This window comes from Molothrus aeneus, chromosome 1 (assembly GCF_037042795.1).
Source record: "Molothrus aeneus isolate 106 chromosome 1, BPBGC_Maene_1.0, whole genome shotgun sequence".
NCBI lineage: Eukaryota > Metazoa > Chordata > Aves > Passeriformes > Icteridae > Molothrus > Molothrus aeneus.
This window is the reverse complement of record NC_089646.1, coordinates 35,032,903-35,054,630: the sequence shown is the minus strand read 5'-3', so window position 1 is coordinate 35,054,630 and position 21,728 is coordinate 35,032,903. Positions and strand designations below refer to the sequence as shown.

Sequence of the window (21,728 nt, the reverse complement as noted above, 5' to 3'; positions counted from 1 at the left end):
AAGAGACAACTGAACAAAGGCAAATGCAAAGTCATTGAATACTGTATTTGACTTCTGAATATCTCCAAGGATGGAGACTCCACAGCTCCCTGGGGAAGCCTGTGCAAGTGCTCCATCACTCTCACAGTGCAGAAGTGGCTCTTGATGTTCGTACAGAGCTTCCAGCCCACTCTAGCCCTCTTTAAGCCCATTGCCTCTGGTCCTGCCACTGGGCACTACCAAAAAGCAGCTTGCTCCATCCTCTCTGCACCCTACCTTCAAGTATTATCACACCTTGATGAGATCCCCCGAGCCCTCTCTTCTCTAGGCTAAACTTCCAGCATTCTCAGCCTGTCCTCGTACAATGGATGTTCCAGTAGTTCCAGTCCCTTAATCATCTTACTGGCCTTGCGATTTTTGGTTGCCCCAGTACAAGAACAACAGCACTGATCTACGGAAAGTACAGAGGAGGCCCACAAATAGTCATGAGGCTGAAGCTCCCCAGAGTATGAGTGACTTAAAAAAAAGGATTTTTTTAGCTGTAAGAGACCTCTGCTGTCTTCAGCTAGCCAGTGGGAGACATCATGATTATCCAGCCTCGGAGAATTGTCAGAGCTCTAAGCAACCAGATCTAGTTGGAAGGCTGGATTAAGTGGCACTGAGCAATCCCTTCTAACCTGATGCAGGAAAATTGCATCAAACAGTGAGTGTTTTCTATTTTTCTGCATAACTATCAGAACATGTTTTACGAATTAGTAATAGGCATACTGGTCTAAGTGGCTTTTTGTTTAGGGTTTTTCTGCTATAGACTCTCCAAATTATGGGATGATAGGAACAGAATAGAGCATCTATCACACTAAAAACATGTCAAGGGTATTAACCACTATGAAAGAGATTGGCATATGCACACATACCCTTTTATGGAGAAAAAAGTAGAAAATGTTTGCAAGAACACTTGCCTGATTTGTTACCCCATTATGGAAAAACTGGTCTAACAATACTGCAAAGATTGGATATAAAAACAGATAGATAACTATGTGAAAGAATTGCAGACACTGCAACAGCTGACTGGCCCTGCATAAGCTACATATGCATTTGTTTTACATAAATTACACCACTCTTATCACAATACAAGTAGGGATCTCTCCTTTCTTACCATCACAGATTCTGAACCATACAAAAAGTATGTACTTCCATTAAGGAGTCTTTCCCTCAGGAAAGAAGTGTTGGATAAAGCCAAATATGTCAGCTCAATAGACTTTTGCAAGTATGATTCAGTGAATCTCACCTCTGTAAGTGATACATACTGGCAGACATCACTGCACAGGAAGTACACAGACACCTAACTCTCATTTATTGTTATGAAATACTGATACTACAGCGACATCATCCACTGCTTGATTTGCATTTAAGTGTATAGATTGAGCTAGCTGATTTTCACTTGCAGAGAGAACATGAATACAGTGTACCTGTGCATATAGCAACAACTGGTTTCACACAGTTCAGGCCGGGAAACTCCAAAAAACCAGATTTGAAATTATTTGGCAGGTAAACTGATATGCACAAAGGAAGCAATTGCTGTATTCAACACAAAGTCCTGGAACCGCCTGCCCAGAGGAAGTCAAAGAGGCAAATCCTACACTATACAAAATCCAGTGGGGTTTCATTGCTTGACAAAGCACACACACAATGGTACATGCATGTCTAGACTGGTATCATATACCAAAAAACCAAAACCGCTTTACTCAGATGTTTATTCTGAAAAAATTGAAGATATTTGTAGGCAGAGTTTTGTAGGCCACAGACTTCTATAGGTGATAGGAGCAGATATCTATTAACCATCTGGTAGATTTCATCCTGTGGAGCTGAACTGGCCTGCAATATTAACTGCTGGCCTGAGAGCCATGCCTTGTTCCTGAAGAACTGGATGCAGCTAGTGACATTTCATTACACACAAACCATGGTATCAGGAAAGGGTTTATTTAAAATTTTAATTATTCACAGTAAGCACAACCAACCTAAATTACACAGTATAGGTGAACTCCATGGAATTCTGAAGAAAAAAAAATAGTGCTTTTGGCACTAGAATTCTGCTATTTTTCATACACTATAGTATTTACATCATATATATATATATATTTTCCACTGACATATGCAATCTCAAAAAGCTGGTGACCAATTAAAAGGTGCTTTAATCCATTGGCTGTAGGAGCCACTAAAAAGATGGTGTATGAACCAGTTTTGTTAATACTTCACAGTGCTGCTCAAGATTTTTATCTCTTTTAAAAGCAAAAATAAATGTAAAAGTATAGATTCATAGAGTGACATTTCATCAGCTAGAGAACGGGAATGGTGTGGTATCTTCATTTTTCTTTGTTCTTACTTCAGGGGAACTTGCCATGACCCATGGAGTAATGTTGTATACAACAACTTCCTATGACAGTGTAAGTCAAATAACTTCAAATTAAGTTCTTATATTGTAACCAACTAAAAATGCTGCTATATCAACTTACAGAAACTTTATTCATTTAAAGAGAAATTCTGACACTAAGGTTGAATAAAGTTTCTATGAAGCCAGTTAGTTTGGTGAGAAAGTTCAAAGCTGACACTTCTAGAAACATTTTTTACAAATCTAGATGAAAACATTTGTGATGTGCAGTGGGCAGAAAAATTGTATAGACCAGACAAAATATTCCTCTTTCAAGATTTAGCTACAGATAATTAGTTACCATTCCTGGCAACTACATAAATCTATCAGATACCAGCCCTTAAACTTACCAGTTTAGCACCAGTTTTCTTATTCTGGAGTCAAGAAATATTAATTTTCTTTAATGGAATTTTCTCATGTGGGCATTGCCACAGTCAGACTATGCTAGGATAGGCTACATTGAGCATGCTGCTGATTTCACTCCATTTTGCATTCTGCCTACAAATGTGTCCACTTTCAATCACCAGTCCTGTCACCAGTGCCTAAAAATATCTCTTGAAAAAAAACCAAACAAAAAAAAAGAAAACCAGAGGTATTAGGTATAACAAACATATGGTTACCATTTAGCTAGGAAACAATATCTTATTTAAGGTCAGTTTTCTCATAACTATCATAGGAACAGATATGTCTCAGTGGAAAGAGGGTATTTCTGATCTCACTAATTTTTCTTGGCCTTTAAATGTCCTCAGACTTCAAATCTTAACCATGAAGGTATGATCTAAGCTTTAGCATTTAAAGCTTTTAAGAATAGGTTACTTCTAATTCACCCTCTATCCAATATTTTTATAGGTGGATTTATGCTTTTGTAGGTTGGGGTAGAAAAAGATTACTATTTCTCAATCATGCATTAAAATTTTATTGTCTGCTTGGATAAGGAAACAAGAATGAAAGCAATGGGAAAGTTCCTCTTCCAAAATAAGAAAACAAACGTGGCATCTTTCATCTCAACAACTGTGTTTCTAATGTATTTTGAATATTAAACGTCCTACTTGAATTAATTTTAAAAAACAGAAAAAAATCCATTGCAATTGTTTATTTTGTTTCTGGTACAAAGTATTTTCAGTGTGAGAACAAGTGTGTGATGAATTGTCTTCCAAAGAATAACTAGTTCATTTTTTTTTAAATTCCTGCCACTTATAATTTCCCAAACACAGTGAAAATAATCATAAGTTTCAGCAAGCATAAATCAAAAGCAATACATAAGACAAAATCTCACTTAAATGTTTAGTATGTGCAATGACATATGACTAGAAAAAGATCTATGGTGCTCCTACAGGAAGGGCAGTTAATAAATTGCCCTTATAAGCTTAACCATGTTTCAAAAGAATAACCCAATGGAATGGAAAATAAGCATACCATTATACAGAATGGTTTAATGGTTTTCCAAAATTCTACTATTTAAAGCACACCCCAGTTAAGCAAATGTGTCATTAGTCAGTTTTTGCTCAGAATTAAAGAAAACTTTGAGAGCCAGGATGCCTTTCCCTGAACAATGGGGGCTTCAGAAACGAGGTAACAAATATGGAATCTTTGCAGGAGAAAAGTGTATATCTACTTTTTTCCCCCTGAATATTAGACATAATGTGATGTAATGAAATGAAAAAGCTGAAAAGTGAAAAAATAGTCAGTAAGGAAGAGACTGAGATAAAATGTCTGAATTCTTAACCCATGGTCATTCAAATCCTGAATAAATGCTGCTTTCTGAGTAACCTGGAAAATAAAAAGGCTAGCAAAAAGTTCTTCTTGTGAAACTTATTCAGACGAATTTCCAGAAAAAACATCTTACTAATCAAGCATGTTCAAAATACAGCAGTTACAAATAATTTAAACAGAAACTTTCTAACTCATTCAAGAATTAAACAAGCCTCTTGAGTCCACATTCAGAAAACATCAAAAATTTAGGACACAAATTTAAAACAAAGTAAGCTAAGAATAGGCCTGTATGATGGCAAGGTTTCTTCAGGACCAAATCAGAGTTAGTTCAAAGTAATGTGAAAGCAGACAACAGGGCCTGACCACAAAGTACCACTCATGCTACCTGTTCATGTTGACATGGCCATTAAAACGAAGTTCCCACAAAAGCTATCTAAAGCCTTTTGGTAAGGGAAAGAGGAGGGGTTTGTGCATAGCTTTAGTCCAGAAATGTATTCTAAGTGTGTGCAGTTGCATACAACTTCATGTGCAATCAGTTTCCAACATATTTACTAAATTTGCAACACAGTAGTCTGCTCATTACCGTATTTCCCTCATCATCCCTGGATATCTTATATACCTAAGTATTTAGGGATTTCCTTCTGACCTTAGGCACTTATTTATTCGATTGGCGATGCCTTAGAAAACAAAAAATGCCAAAAGGAAAGGTAAGTCATTGAAAGGATGGGTACCCATTATGCTCTGAATTTGTGTCTTGTTGGGCAAGAAGAATCTTTAAAAAGGGAATTTCTGAAGAACATCTGGATCATTCTGACGAGCCCCTCATGGAGCTGGAGCCCTGTTCAATTGCATCCTCACTGGCAGCGTTTTCGGGAACCTAGTGGGCAGGACGGTGCAGAGAAAGAATGAAAATTCATTCCTTTATGTACTACAGGAGGCTTAGTCCTCTGATTGCCGTTTGCTCAACACAAAGAAAAGTCCTCAATCCGTGGTAAACCGTAACTATTGCTTTTGGCAGGTTTCTAAATACAAGGGGGAAAAAAAAAAAAGAAATGGGGTGGGCAGACGACGTCTAGTTTACTTCTGTTCCCTTCCCCCTCCCCGATGAGCAGTTCTATCTGCAACCCATGTGGCTGGGAGGCAGCCACAGCCGGTTCCAATTCCTACTTTCCCACTCTGCGCCCCTGCTCGCTGCCGGGGCTGAGCCGAGCCAGGACCGGCCGCGGGCTTCCTCCCCCCGCCCCCCGCCGCGCCGTCCTCCCTCTCCCCCGCTCCATCCGATCCTCCGGTCCCCCAGGGCACAGTGTGGGAAGTACGAATTTCCGCTGAGTTTTCTCGACAACTTTCGGAGCTCGTCTTTCTCCCGCTCCGCCCGCCGCCCCCCTGCCGTCCCTCCCCGCCCCCGGGAGCGCCGGCCGAGCAGCCGCCCCGCTCCGCTCCGCAGCGCGCCCGCCCCCCGCGGCACCGCCGGCTCCGCCACCGCCGCCCCGCAGCCCGAGGGCCGCGAGGGGCGGCAGAGCCCGGGCGGCGGCCCCGGCAGCGCTCCCGGCCGCCTCGGCCGAGCCCATGGTGCCGGGCACCGCGACCTGCAGCCGCCGCCGTCGCGCCTGCCTGCCCGGTGCGGAGCTCAGCCCGGCGCGGAGCAGAGGAGGGGCCCATTAGCAGCCGCGGAGGAGGCGGAGGGGATGCCGGAGAGACACAAAGCCGGCGGGGGAAGCAGCCCACGGCTCGTCCCGGGATGGGGGCGCCGCGCCGGGTCCGCCTGATGCTGCTGCCGCGGGTGCTCTGGGGCTCCGTGCCCCTCATCCTCCTCCTGCTGCTGCCCGCGGCCGAGCCCATCTGCCCCGAGCCATGCGACTGCCAGCAGCACCAGCACCTCCTCTGCACCAACCGGGGCCTGCGCTCCGTGCCCAAGACTGCCGAGCCGCAGGATATCCTCACCTACAGCCTCGGGGGCAACTTCATCGCCAACATCTCCGCCTTCGACTTCCACCGCCTGGCAGGGCTCCAGCGCCTGGATCTGCAGTACAACCGGATCCGCTCGCTGCACCCCAAGGCCTTTGAGCGCCTGGAGCGGCTGGAGGAGCTTTACTTGGGCAACAACCTGCTGCCAGCGCTGGCCCCTGGCACGCTCAGCACCCTGGCCAAGCTGCGCATCCTCTACGTGAACGCCAATGAGATCGGCCGTCTCAGCGCTGCCTCCTTCTCTGGCCTCGACAGCCTTGTCAAGCTGCGGCTAGACGGCAACGAGCTGGGCTCGCTGGGCGATTCCACTTTCTCAGGGCTGCCAAACTTACTCTATCTGCACCTGGAGTCCAACCGCATCCGCTGGCTGAGTCGCGGTGCCTTCACTGGCCTGACCAAGTTGCGCTTCCTCGACCTCTCAGGGAACCAGCAGAGCTCCCTTCGCCACCCAGACATCTTTGGGCCGCTGCGCTCCCTTCACACCCTGCTGCTGGCCAGCAACAGCCTGCGGCAGCTGACAGGGGGGCTCTTCCAGCACCTGCCTGGCCTGGCAAAGCTCTCACTCAGCGGCAACCGACTGTCTCACCTGGCCCCGGATGCTTTCAGGGGGCTGGGCTCGCTGAAGGAGCTGCGCCTGGAGGGGAACCTGCTGAGCCACCTACCTGCCACCCTACTGGAGCCGCTGGACAGCCTGGAGGCACTGGATCTGAGCCGCAATGCACTGACCGCCCTGCACCCGGCCGCCTTCGGCCGCCTCGGCCGCTTGCGGGAGCTCAGCCTGCGGGACAACGCACTGGCCACGCTCCCCGGGGAGCTCTTTGCCTCCAGCCTGGCCCTCTACCGCCTGGAGCTGGAGGGGAATGCCTGGAGCTGCGACTGCCGCCTTCGCGGCCTCAAGCGCTGGCTGGCGGCCTGGCACTCCCAGGGCCGCCTGCTCACCGTCTTCGTGCAGTGCCACCTGCCACCCGCCCTGGCCGGCAAGTACCTCGACTACCTGCAGGATGCCCAGCTGTCGCTGCCGCAGGACGGCGGCCCCTGCCCCGATGGTGCCTCTCCCTCCCCGCCATCCCCCGAGGGACTTGGCGGCAACAACAGTGCAGCGGGTCTGCCCCCAGGGCCACCGCCGGCCGCCTCCACCGCCCGCCTGACGATGGGGGTGCCCATAGCCGCCAGCGCCACGCCGGCACCGCTGCCCAGTGCAGCGGCGTGGCCCCGACGGGCCGGTGCCGCCGGGGTCCCGCCGCTGGTGTCCGACCCGTGCGACTTCAACAAGCTGTTCCTGCACAACCTGTCGGTGGAGGCGGTGGGCTCCAGCTGGGTGACGGTGCGCTGGGCCGTGCGGCCTCACCGCAGCCCCCGTCTGCTGGGGCCGGCGCGATTCCGCCTCCTCTTTGACCGCTTCGGCGCCGCCGTCAAGTTCCAGCGCTTCGTGTACCTGCCGGAGCGCGGGGAGCCGGCGGCCACGCTGCGGGAGCTCCGCCCGGACACGCCCTACCTCGTGTGCGTCGAGGGCGTCCTGGGCGGCCGCGTGTGCCCGGTGGCGCCGCGGGACCACTGCGCCGGGCTGGTCACCCTGCCCGAGGGCGGCACCGCAGCGGCGGCGGCGGCGGGCGGGCCCCGCGGCCCCGACCAGCAGCTGCTCACGCTGGTGCTGTTGGCGGTGAACGCGCTGCTGCTGCTGGCGGCTCTGGCCGCCTGGGCCGCCCGCCTGCTCCGCAAGAAGGTGCTGGGCCGTCGGCGTCGGAAGGCGGCCCCGGTCCACGTGCGGCAGCTCTACTCCACACGCCGCCCGCTCCGCTCCATGGGCACCGGAGTGTCCGCCGACTTCTCGGGCTTCCAGTCCCACCGGCCGCCCCGCGGCGCCGCCGCCTGCGCCCTCAGCGAGGCCGACCTCATCGAGTTCCCCTGCGAGCGCTTCCTGGACAGCGGCGGCGGCCGGCACGGCGATGAGCACCTGCTGCAGCGCTTCGCCGACTGAGCCCGCCGGGGCCCGCGGCGGGGAAGGCGGGCGCCGCTCTGCCAGGGGATGGTGCGGGCCCAGGGGTCGTGGCCTCCGAGGGGATGGTGCGGCTCCGGGGCTGCGTTCAGCCGCCCTTGCTGCGGGCCGGGGCTGAGGCTGCCTGTAGGACCGGGTTACTTCTGGCGGCACCTCACCGTTTTGTTAGGAATCACCGCTAACCCAAGGAAAAGCCCTGACAGGCGGTAACCGTGCCTTGCCATGAGGAGCAAACGGCAGGAGCTACTGCCAGGAGCAGCCAGTGCCTCCCCTAAGGAAACTCCGAGCTGTTAATTTAAGTGTGCTATTTTACAGGTGGTTTCCTCCGACTGCAGGTTGGGAACAGGTTCCAGTGAGCGGCCTGGCCCTGTGTGAGGAGCTTTGAACAGGTCTTTTCCAAGGCACCAGCCCTTCCTAATCAAAAATTTGGATCGAGGGTCATATTTTCATTGAACTGTTTGCAACCAGGGAGTTGTCTGGAGGGCTGGAAATGTAGGGGTTTGTGCTCAATGGTTTGAAGGCTGTGCCGTTTCAACTCAAACCGAATGTGAGGCAATTTAATGTGCACAAGTGTGCTTTTATACTTTTCTGTAAAAGAGAAACAATAATGCAGCTGGTTAGTTCTACAGGAATATTTTGCTGACACCACTAAGAAAAAACTAACAGTTTTTTGTAGAATGTTTACAAATGAGCTATTTTTAAATTGTTTTTGAATAAATACTGCTTGGTACTTGTACACATTAACGTGTGCTGTAGTTGTCTGGGTCCATGATGGTCAGCAGATCACTGACCCTCACATAATCCATCTTCATTTCTAAATAGGTGGGTGCAGAGGTGAACTATTGATGGATAAATAATCGTTGGTGCCTTATTTCAGAAACAATAATAGGTGAGAATATTTCAGGAATGTGAAACAATCTTTATCCTAACAGGCAATTCTCTCCTAGCCTTAGCCTACTAAAGTTAGAAGCTTTATGTACCTCACTGTGAAATAAAACATTTTGTGTATTAATCTAGATTATGTGTTTCGTGTAGCTGAGTGAGTAATGCTAGAGTTAAACCCTTATGCAGTAGTATATAATGTTTGAGCTGTTGTTGGTTGTTGTGGGTTTTTTTTTTTTTTTAATAGGATTTTGCTTTTGGTTTCAGACCAATGCTAATCATTTTATGGTCAGTTGCTCTCTACTTCTCAGACTTTTTCCTAAATATTTACAGAATGTGGTTCTGTTATTACAAAATATGGTGGTTTAGTTTACATTAATAAATCTCTCTGTGTGGTCTACAAATGAGCTGGTTAAAGAGGTCCAAATCGGGATTGCACTTTAAATGCAAATGTTTTAGAAGGAGTTTGGTAAATTGCTGAGACCATTGATACAACTTCTGCTCCTTTGAATTTAATGTGCAACCTCAGATGAACTCTTGTGGAACTGAATGGCTTGAAGGAAGTGTTAATGTACTATGGACACATTTGTCACAATATCGTGCATTCATTGCTGACCCGAGGTGTTCGTGACTACAAGTTGTTTATTACCATAATTGCAAGTGAGCAGTTTGGAGGTTTTCTCTCTTTCTTTTTTCTTTTCATTTTTTTCAGATGAACAAGTGTTTACAAAAGATACCCATAGTAACTGGTACCTTCAGTTGGAGTTCAGTGACTGAATAGAGAGAAAAGACTATGTTCTGAGGGAGAGAGTGTAGGGATCATTGCCTTAATCTTTGTCTTTTCTGTGGAGGGAAAAAATCAAAGTCTTGTTTCTTGGGTCAGTAGCAAGAAATCCTTTGTGATTTCATTTTGACAGGCTGTAATTTTCATGAGTATCAGGGGCCAAACTCGATCGTGAGTGTATAGTTTAAAATTCACTGCAATAGACACCATGTTGAATGGAATTAAAATTGAGGGAATGCAGTATCGAGTTTCATTTTTTGTTAAGAATTTAAAATTTCTGTTCATTTGGACACCTGGGTGCTTTTGGCCATTTATGATTGTAAAATACACCACTGTTTGTTGTTAGAAATGCAGTGGGATTATTGAGTAAAGCTGTGTATCACACTAACGTTAGCTCTATCACTGGATATTCTTCCAATGGGAGATGCATAGATGCTGTACATGGTTATAGTCAATTGTCAATAAATCCATTTGCTGAAAGAAAATTTGTGTCTTACCTTGTATCTCATCAAGCATCCTTCTTCAATCATAGATTGGCTGTAATTCCTTCATTTTATGTGCATGAGGGCTCTGGACAATGTCTCATCATTCTTTTAATATCTTTTGATATGAAAGAACATACATAATGTTTCCTATTTTGTTTTTAATATGCTTGGACAGTGCAAACAGAAAATAACTAAAACGGGCAGTTCTGAAAGTTCTGCTGTCTCAAGGTAAGCTAATAAGGTGCTGTTACATCAGGGAACTATTGATCCTTTATGAGGTAAATTAAGAAAAAATGAGTGCTTGGGATCATACCAGTAGTTTATGCTCATTGGAAGTTACAGTTTTGAGGGTTTTTTGGTATTATCAGGCTAATGATATCAGGGTGTCTTGTTGAGCATATGCATGTTGTTCTAATTAAGAATTCACTGCTTCTATTTGAATTTTTGCAAACATCTGGAGAAATGCTAGAATGAAATGGAACTGGCTTTTTTGTTTCAGCCTAGGAGAAGTAGATACATAGATCTGCACAAAGCAACAACAAAAGAGTTAAGAGAATGAAGCTGTTGGTGTTTTAAAAGCCACAATTTCTGTAACTCTAGGAATACTTACAGGCTTTGTCTGCAGATAGTACTTGCAGCATCTTTGCAGGGAGGGAACTGTGCTAGCAGGTGGTTGAGGAAAGAAATGTCAGTGACCTTGAATGACTGAAAAATGTAAATGCAACATGACTCTGTTTTTACCAGTAGTATTTATATGTATTTGGGTCTTTTTTAAAGTAAGCTCCTTCCTAAAGAAGACTGCAAAAACAGCCCTTTCTAAATGGATGACTCTGGCCTGAAATTGTGCTCAAAATGTTTATCTTTCTATCAGAAATAGAGTTTTACTGCCATGTCCTCTCATGGAATCCATGCAACTCAGGGAAGACTGAACTGAGTACTGTTCTGTACCTACTGAACATGGCATATATCAAAGATTGAAAATCACCAAAATACTGCCCCATCAAATTAAGTGGGCTGCTGCTGGGGGGTCTGCAAGAGGTACCAGGGCTTCCCTAGTGTCAGCACTGCCTGATTTGTCAGACTCTGTCACCTCCTGCTCCCCCTCATCAATTGCTGACTTCACTTCATCCAGCTGGCATGGTTGGTTGTGCAGCTGGAAGGTGAACTGTGAAACTGATCCTTCTGGAAAATAACCTTTCCTAGCACCTCACACTCCCCTATTTTTAATCCAGCTCAGTTTTGTTGATTCTGCTTAACTCACACAAGTACTGGGTGTGGAGTTCAGAGGCAGGAAAGAACAGTGAAGGATGGAAAGCTGCTGGACAATCTTGGTTAGTCTTGACATTCAGTTTGGCCACAGTCTAAGAAAATCTAGGCTATTCACATTAGAGAAAAATCCTCTGTAGGTGATCTAGCTTTACTGGAAATTATTAATGATCAGCAGAATTGAAAATGCTTAGAACTTCTCTTTAAGATCCTAGAAATATTGAGGTTACAGCATGGGCTAGAGAGAACCAATCTGGAGAGAACAGAGGTACAATGGTGTCAGTGAATGTGTGCATGTGGATGAATGCCCCTTGTCAAAAAGCACTGCTTGACTATCAGAGCCTGAGCTAGCACAGTTAAATTTATAAAAATGTTGATTTCTTTCTGCCGTGCTGTTTACTTTTCTCAATGTACTGCAAGTGCATTTTAAAATATCATCAACATTTGAACCCTTAGAAGAAGGAACTCTATAGTATACATGTCTCTTGTACCTTCTCCCTTCTGCTCCTTCCTGGAAGAGATTTGAAAAATGAGGATTTGAGAGGAAAAAAAGGTCTGCTGCAGGATATTATTTGTCCACTTATCGGGATATTTATTTACCTAGTAAACTAACATTCTGATTGTAGGGGATGAATCTACAAAAATAATTTGTTTCCATGACAGTGTACATATTTCTAGAAAACTCCACCGGTGAACAAGGGAAATACTACTTGATTTCCAAAAACCTGGCTGCTTCCAATAATTCATATTTCTCTGGCCACCAAGAGTGTACATATGTTGTGTAAGATCCATGAGCAAAACTTTGGTTTAAAGAAATATTTTTAAAATTAAAATTGATTAATTAAATCCAACAAATTATGCATGCATAGGGATGTACTTGATTTTTTCATGAGGGCAACTCCTTTGAGATAAGTTGTTCCATAAATGTTGAATTAATAATCTGATATTTTCTAAGTAGAAATGAGGAATAAGTATTAGGAAACCGTGTGTGCTGGATGTTGGATTTATCCTTTTTGCTCCATGCTAAATATAGCATTGTTTTGGCAGCCTGTCCAAATACTGATGTTGTGTTTTTCTCCATAAAGAGTTGAGTTTTCTCAAGTGCATACTTTAATTCCCATAGAAATTAAATTCCTGTAGAAAAATAGTCAATTGTCTTTAAACACAAATATTTATCTTAGTATCATTGTACATGACTTTATTTATAGAGATGCTCCTTGATAAGTCTTCTTAAATAAATTGGTATCTCATTTGTTTTTACAAACAAGACCATAAGAATTAGAATGAATAATACAGTATGAATAAATAGTTGGAAGAAAATTTTTTTAAACATAGTAGAGATATTTACTAACAAAGTGGGAATCTGACACTTTAAAGAGACTTTATGAGTTTTATGTTGTGGCACACATCTCCTTTGTTGTTGGATTTTTAAAGGTACATTTATTTATAGTTTGATAATCTAGGTGTAATAATTCTATGATGTAGAAATAAACTGTTTCTTGTCCAGAAATGGGAAGACCCCCACATAAATAAATCTCAGAAGCTATTGAGTGTGAAAAAAAAAGTTGGCATACTGTTAAAAATATTTATTCTAACCAAAATATAACCTGATTTTTCATTGCAAAGTGCATTTGAAGCTATTGCCAAGTAAAGCAGTTCTTAGCTAATAAATTATGGTGTTTCTTGACTTCAGATATAGGTGTAATCCTGTTCTTTACTTTACTGAGGTGTTTTTTTTTAATGTCCAGACAAACATAATCTCTAATCACTTTTTTTTCCCCCAAATATTTCAATTTTGTGTATATTCAGTATTTCAAAATACTTTATTGCACTTCTGAGATCCACCCACATGGAACCTGTACCAAGAGAGAATCTGAACAAACATTAAAGCAATCTGTCAGTCAACATATGCATAGCACTTTGTAATGTAGCAAGTGCTCAGAGGTTGTGAAGTGAGTGGTTTATTTTTTAGAATATTGTGAGAATGAATGCCCAACAAAACATTCACGCAGAGTCACAGCTGTGCTTTCTAGTGATGGCAAATGTCTTACTGTAATGTAGCACCTGATACATCAGTCTGGGCTGGTCTAGTTCATTTTGCTTTGCCATGTGAGACTAGGAAAAAACCAAACTTGACTATAAGACAAGAACTCAAGGAAATAGAGCAGATAAGCTTTTTGTGAAGTGCTTGGCAAAAATCCTTAGCCAGCATTTTCCTGGTTCACTTAGCTTCTCATTTGTGCAATTTGTTTCATTGTCATTAGTTCAGTGTATGTTTGTTTACTTGTAGTAAATATTTAGAAGTAATTTGAATAGCTGAAGAAGGCCTGGATAAATATAATAGATAGGAATCATAAACAGAAAGATAACGAGACAAGTTTTCTCATTGAGAGATTGATTTATCTCCCTTTATATTTAAGGGACAAATAGTTCAGGGATGTTGTCTTTGAAATAAACCTGAATGTCAGTATTAAGTCAATAAAGGAATATTCTTTCCATGGAACATGAAGAAGGTAGGAAGGTTGTAAATAGTTACGTGGTATTCTCATTTAATTCCTTGCCAACAAGAGCCAAGATCGGCATTTGTTCACAAATTATATTACATGGAGATACACATGTATCCTGTCTGGATCCAGAAAAGTTCACTGAAATTGTATCTGTGATTCATTGTTACACTGCTGTACTTCATCCTGACAGTGAGAAAGACCTCTTTTGATATGTCCAAATCCATATTTTAGTACAATCTTTAGCCTCTCATCTGTCATTGTACCATTGACATACCTATGATTGTGCCACTTATCTTCTTTGTCTTGCTAAATATTTAAACATTGAAGTTAAAATTTTAAAGTTGTTCAGCACTGTAGCAGCCTCTATCTGATTACTGTAAAACAATTTGAAGCTGGGGGGGGGGGGGGGTTACACAGTAGTGATACCAATTGGATGAAAGGTCAAAAAACATTTCACTGTAGAGGAACACTCTCAGGAAAAGAATGGTTTCAGAAAAAAAAATGTTGTTTATAACTGAAGGATAACATGGTTTATTTGCCGTTACTATGTCTCGATCTAAATCTGGAACATGCATGCTGCAAGACAGGGAGCATATGTTAGACTTCTGAGACAGTTTGGAGTGTTGCTCAGTACATACAGCAGATGTTCTAGGTTGCCTTCTTTTTTTTTTGCCAGCAACAGCTTAATCCTTCTGTTTTCACTCCATGAGAGTGAAAAGACAGGACTGCTCTTAATGTAGGGACCCATCAGTAATAGGTCTGTGGTGATGGAATTAATTGTATTGGAGAACTGGGCTCTAAGACGTTTGGCTTAAAAATAAATACATAACTTCTCAGATCTGATCAAATTGGAGAGATGAACTTTAGTGTTAACTGACATGGAAATGTCTGTCTCAGCTGATCATTACCAAAGAGGGACAATCTTTCACAAGCATTGCTGTAAGTTGTTCAGTCAGAGATTTAAATACATTACCATAAGGACTCAATTAATTAATTGTCCCTGAACCAAATTTCTCCTCTTCCTCTTGTTGCCTAAACCATATAATTTAAAACATTTTTCCAAAACCTTTGGGGTTTTTTTCCTCCCAGTATAACTCCTGTATCAGGTATTGGCAGTATAAAACTCTATTGCAGCTTTTTAATGCAAGGGTGGCAGAAATAACCCAGAGCTATCTGTACTCACTGAGTTCAATATGAAAATGAATGAAATAGTAAATTAGCCAAAAATCTGTAAGCCTGGTGAAGGTGCTGGGATCCTTGCTGTTCAGTTCTACTTGTGCCTTCCACCTCAGTGCTCTTCCTGGTGTAGCACTACCTTCTGGTATCTCTCTCACTCCTTGGCATAGGGGGTTTTTCCAAGAAATTTGGGGTGTTTAGGCCAGCAGATGTTTATTTTTTTCCTATCTCATTTTTAAACTCTGTATAATGGGAGTTTGTTTTGATTTGTTTTATCTGTTTTGAAATAAGAGATAACAGCCATTTACAGCCTACAGATAACAGCCAAAATGCAATCTGTTCTTAGTAAGAAAAGGAAGGAGTATTGAATTTTCAATAAATGCTGCTTAAGTTGAAGTTATTCTGTTCAGGAATGATTTGTGATTTGAATGGTTCACTGGGATCCCACTGATACTATTCTGCTGCAAGAAGTGCAGAGCCTTTTGGTTTTCCTGCTAGGATATATCCCTAAGAACCTGAGACTATAGAGGTCCAGCAGAAAATAAAGACATCTCTTCCTTCCATTTCTGTGGCTCAGATGGAAAAGAGATTCAGGCTCAGCATCTTTGTCATCAGAATGGCTAAGAACTTTATTTATTCTACAACATATATATTGACCTAAGCTGATTTGGTAACTTGAGAGTTATAAATAGTATTCACACTAAAGGGAACATCAAAAACCTGACATTTTTGAAGATGAAGTCTCCTTAGTTTTCCTCTGTAAAACTGAAGTCAGCACAGGCTGAAGTACTGGCAGTTTGCTGAAGGTGCTAACAGCTCTTTGAGGTGTTCGCAGTATATAATTGGGTGCACTTTCAAATAGTCTCTCATATATTTTATTCAGAAGTATTTAGAATAAATCCCAGGCAGAAAATACTAATGAACGCCAAACTGTAAGCTTCCAGTGATACTGATCTACCCAGATGTTGCATTCATTTGTTTTTATTGGCACTTGCAAGTGCACCTGAGGCATACCTGAATTTAAGTCTGATCATATGCTTTCATCCAACCTGCTAAAATCACCTACCATTCTAATTAGCACAGCTATACCTGTAAATCTCTGCCATTCTCACTTATAAGTTTTTACTTATAGCCTTTTCAGTTACACTGTGGTAGAAAATCATCTTAATTTACAACCTTCTAGGCCTTGAGGTATGCAGTTGCTTATGAAACAGAAGAATTGATAATTTTTCCAACCTTCCAAATACAGTCAAACTCTAACAATCAGAACAGGTTTGTTTTGATTTTTGTTTCACACACAAACACCCACACCCTCATGGTAAAAACCATGATGGATTAGAGCTTTGCCAAAGTCTACCAGAACTGAGAGTAGTGGCAGGACTCAAACATGAATGCACTAGAATAATCATTTGGCTGTTCAGATTTGGAACACTACAAAATTTGAGCATGTGAAAACATCACTAGACCTGACTTCATACTTTAGGACTTATAAGTTACTATATTGTGGGGGTTTTCCCCTGAAGTGTTCTTTGTCATCTTTGCTATTTTATTTTGCTTCTCCACTTGGCTAGAGGCTTTTGGATTAATATAGTAAGAATGGCTGGAATATGTATTTAAAGAGGCTGAGCATCCTCTCAATGTGTCTGAGAAGCTGGAGGTGCTTAGAAAATATGTTGCCTTACAAAATGTGCGAAATACAGATTTCAAGAGGCATCCAAGTTCAACATTATGGTTATAACATGGATAGCTGTCGAAATTCATGCGTTATACTCCCTGTATCTCCTCCCACTATGTCTCTTCTGTTATCCTCCCTATATATCACTATTAGCTGCTGTTTTGTTTCTCTTTGTCATTTGTAATGAGGTGTCACATTTTGTACCTCTTACTTTGTGTTTTGACCTAGTTCTTTTGCAGCCACTCAGGTTGCATTTTTCTGCAGAGTGGCAAGCAAAAATATTGGGTATTGTTTTTATGCAGTATCAAAAAAGTACAAGGAAAGAGGAATTATGGATTTAGGAAACTTCTTTCTTGCCTAAAGCTTTATCATTCAGCTGACAATAATGCAGGCAGACAGCCCCAGTGATCTATGTGATCTATTTGGTCTGATTCTCCAGAACAACTGCTGCCCCTCCTGAGATGGAAAAGCTGTTGGACTTCTCCTGTTCTATGTTTGTGATCTTTTTGTTTTGGTTGAAACTAGTTTCTTAAGTTTCTTGACAAACAGAGGTAAAATCCTGACATACCTGGCCAGTGGCAGAGCTTTTATTACCTGTATGTGGTTTCACTTCAAAGACCTTGTGTAGCTCCTGTTTTTCAGACAGTGCCCTTTGGACCAGAAGTGATCAAAATCAGACAAGAACAGTCAGAAATCGATTTTTGTCCAGGAATCTGAATATTCAAAACAAGAGTAATTCATAGATTATAAAGAGGAATTCTGAATCTGGCATGATTCTCTAAGGCACTCATTTCATTTTAGGCAGCTTCTCTTGCTGGTCTCCCCTGCAGCGCTCTCCCCCTGTCCCATGCCACCCCTCTGTGCCCTGCTGGCATCAGCATGCATTTCTCAGAAGTCTTTGGCAGTTGATTTGCTTCTTGGGTTTTGGTTTGGGGTTTTTTCCTGCTGTATAATAGGCCTTGTCCATGTGCCCTCCTTCTTTGCCTTTTCAGGTTTTTAAACATCAGGATTATGGCAACTGGGTCATTATAGCAGAGCTGCCAAAACTGAGTCATGACCTCTGTGTTTTGAAGTCAGGGGTCAGAGTTGATGCTTTATCTGCTTGACTGCAATGCTGAAACATTTTAAACAACCTTTGTTTCATAATTCCTCTGCCCTTTTAGTGTCCTCAAATGGTCAATTTACTCTTCTGAAAAAGTAAGTGGAGTTTTCCTGACTCATCTTTTCCATGTAAAGTCATTATGTCTGACCCATAAATACAAACTTCCAAAGAGCACATACTTTTCAGCTGAAAAGGTCGGAATGGCATGTATTTTCCTGAGGGGACAGAAGCCCTCTCAGTATACCCAGGAAGACTTTATTAACCATCCATTTAAAATTGTGTGAAGTTGTATATCACTTTGAAAAAGGGATTGTTTTGGAGAACAGCATTGGATATAACTGAAACTATTATATATTAAAAACAAATTTAAACTACAGGATTAGAGCATAAACCCACAGTTGTTTATGAATCCTCCAGATTAAATAGTTATTCCTAGAATTCTTTGTTTTATTTGTATTTTGGCAAATACATTGTGCCAAACTGGTGTAGCACAACTGACCCCAAGGTAGCCCAGTTTTTGCTAATTTTGATGGATCTAAATCAGACCTGAACTTGAGCCAATTTTTCTGTTTTCCTGCTTTTGCTGCAAAATTTAGCTGTGGATATTAGGAAGAATTGGTGGTCCATTTAAATAGGAATCTGATTAAACAAATCAATTGTTTATCTCTTTCACATAACTGTGAAGCTATACTCTCATAATTGGTGAAGCAGTGTGTGAAACAAATTGATTTCCGGAAAATATTCATCTGTGATTCAGCTACACCCGTTATGCTTCTTGGAATATCACACGGAAAATCAAGCTACCAAAAGGAAACATCTGTTTGTATCTAAAACCCCAAATATTTCTGAAGTTTAGCAACATGAATTCTTCTTGGGGCTGCCACCACTTACATTCAGCTCTGGAGCAAATACCAAAAGGATACTTGAGGTGACCTTTTGTATCAGATTAAACAAAATGAGAAAACACTTGGCAATCACACTTCCTCTGCTAGGCCATGGGAAATAGCAGAGCAGAGGAACAGATACAGTAAAAACATATTCATTTCAATCTCGTTTGCTTTAGAAGAGTCCAGCAGTGGAAAGAACAACTAACTGTGAAAAACCTGAGGTCCCTGTAATTTGGCACCTCTTGAAGGCTGTCTAGATTGTCCTGACAATGACAAGGGCTATCTCAAGCAGCAATAAGACTGGAGGGGATGGAGAAAAACAAAGGACTAGAAAACATTATGAGAAATGGGTTTATTTCAAAAGCTATTTCTTAGGGGTGAACAACCCAGTGGACTGCAGTTTTGGTATCAGTGTTCTTGTTGCATGTAAACATACTGGGTTTAAATATTTTTTTATGTATTTCTTTAAAACACTGTGGATTTCAAAGTTCTCTGTGCCTCGGTTATTCTATGACTCCCTTGTTTGTTGGTGTGCTAAGCAAAGCTGGTGGAGGGAAACAAATTGTAGTTTCCCAGTAAGGTTAAGCTGGCACAAACTTTTCAGAATGCTGTTAAAATAACAGCCCTGTTTGCTGATGGATGCTCATCCCCTCCATCTGTCCATCCAGAACATGCTGGTTAATGACAGTACTGATAACATACATTGCTGCTGCTTGCTGCTTGTTGGCAAGGCAACTGGGTTGTTTATTTGCATCTGACAATGCACAAATGATAAGAATAGTCAGCTCTACTAAGCAAATTACAGATCTATGATCAAAGGACATCCCACTCTAAAAGGTGAATGGATAAGGCAGTCCTCAGGGAAGGGAGGGTGAATGCAAATGTTTACCTGTTATAATGATTTGTATTATTATGCAGTAGTCCTTAGTACACTAAGGACTCACTTAAGGAGGTTAAATCTTAGACCTTATGTGCACTAGGGATTGCTTGGTTTGGTTTGCTCAAGCTGGTTGTTCAATACCCCAGGTGATTCTCTACCTGTTGCAGCCTGCCTCCGTGGTGCCTCGCTCTGTGCTGTTGCCTTCTGTCCAAGCCTGCTCAGATCTTGGAGTCCTTCCCTGTGTGCAAGGGCTTAACATCTGCAGGCTTCTCCTTACTGGATGGGATGCTGTGGACACCCTTCCTCCTCCTTCCAGAGGGGAGCAGCTGCAAGAAGAGTGGGAAGGCATGAGGACATTGAGATTTCCACCGCAGCCGTATGTGGGCAAGGAGCCCAGAAGACCAACTGCAGCTTCCAGACCAGTTGTGTAGCCAATAGGCAGGGATGGGAAAACAAGAAAAGGGAGATTTTGCCTGGAGACAAAGCTTCAGCAACCACAAGAATGATGGCCAAACAAGGGCTTGGTGAGGAAAACAGGGTAGCAACATGCAGAACTTTTGACCAGGTAATGAAAATTCAAGGCCAAAAGTGCTCATTGGGTTGTTTTGGCCAGCTGAATTGTTTCATTCTTACATCTCTGTCTAACAGACAGGAGACAGATCTTCCTGTTTGCTTGGGCTTTTTTAGAAGAAAGGAATATGAGTGTTTCAACTCTCTCACCACCCCATAACTCCCTTTGCCCATCTGTGCACTGAGTAGTCAGAGGCCACTGAGGACAAAATTCTCTTGAAAAAATAGGGTCCATACAGACTGTGGGCTGCTGCCTCTGGCAGCAAAGTATCATAGCAGTAAGTAGGTCTAAAGGCAGGATAGGATATAAGATAGAAATAGGATCACAGACTCTTCCTGGCTCTGGGGCAGCTGGAAGGAGAGGTTCCACAGCCAAGTTCCATCTTTGCCATGCAGCATTTCTGCTTCTCTCTTTCTCCCTGAACAGGTTGCCGTATGCTGCACTCACTTTCCCAGGCTCTTGGCATGAGACTTGCAGCTGTGGGTTGATGCTGTCAAATTACAAGTAATGGCAAATATCACATTTCTTGGAAATAAAAGCAATTTCTTTAAAGCTGCTGAAAGTCATGGGAAACTTGCATTGCTGCATGATGTCTATGTGTAAGCTCCCATCAGGGTGATGCTGCAGTTGCCAGGATGCTATAGGATACTTTTTAACAAGTGAAGGTATACAGTCATGGAGTTCACTGATAAGAGACATGATGATATGTGGGCAGCTACATGGAATTAAACTCAATTATTATTTCAGCCACAAACCAAGAAGGTAATTGAGCCCTGTAGGTGGTGTTCTAGTATGAATGTGATCTTCCTCTGCTCTCACATGAGATCTCACTGCAACGTGCAGGGTGTGGAGAAATTCCCCGCTGCAGCTGACTTGGCCAGATTGGTAGGAAAGCTCTTGGGGGAAGATTTGGCCTCAGGAAGAGGAGTTTCCTAGACAGAGAGTTTGACTGGCAGTGGTGCATACCCCCTAGCATGTGGCGGGCTCAGCCCTGAGAAGAGCGCAAGGCACACAGTTATTTAATCATCCATTCAGTCAGGCTACTCACTGCAGGCACTGTGCTGATTTTCTGCATGTACCTCTCCTCCTTGAAACTCCCTTCTTTTCTACTCAAGAGTCAGAGCTTGGTAAGAGCCAAAACCCCTACAGACTCTCTAAGGCCAGAGACGCTGACTGAAGGATAACAGTGTACTGCATGTCCAAAATAGTAGCTGAATTTATGGAACTAGGGATAGAGAGAAGGGAGCACAAACATGCATGCATTTTTTAAATGCAACCCTTATGCTCTTTTGGCTTTGTATAGTTTTTGGCTTTTTCTGCTTCTTTCTTGTGTCTTTTTCTTTTCACCCTTTTTTCCTTAACTTCTACTTTTCTTAACTTCTTACTGACATTGTTCCCGCACATCTGTTAGAGCCCTTGAAGTGTTCTTTCT

The 21,728-nt window shown here is 43.0% G+C and overlaps 1 protein-coding gene across 1 annotated transcript; it reads left to right on the top strand.

Annotated features, from left to right (window-relative positions):
* The first annotated feature begins 5,658 nt into the window (after window positions 1-5,658).
* On the top strand, window positions 5,659-10,232 carry TRIL (TLR4 interactor with leucine rich repeats). Its single transcript, XM_066554897.1, has one exon. The coding sequence runs from the start codon at window positions 5,859-5,861 to the stop codon at window positions 8,061-8,063; it is 2,205 nt and encodes a 734-aa protein (XP_066410994.1). The 5' UTR covers window positions 5,659-5,858; the 3' UTR covers window positions 8,064-10,232.
* The last annotated feature ends 11,496 nt before the right edge of the window (window positions 10,233-21,728 follow it).

Coding starts and splice junctions, on each gene's coding strand:
- TRIL (XM_066554897.1), top strand. CDS start 5,859: ATGGGGGCGCCGCGCCGGGTCCGCCTGATGCTGCTGCCGCGGGTGCTC.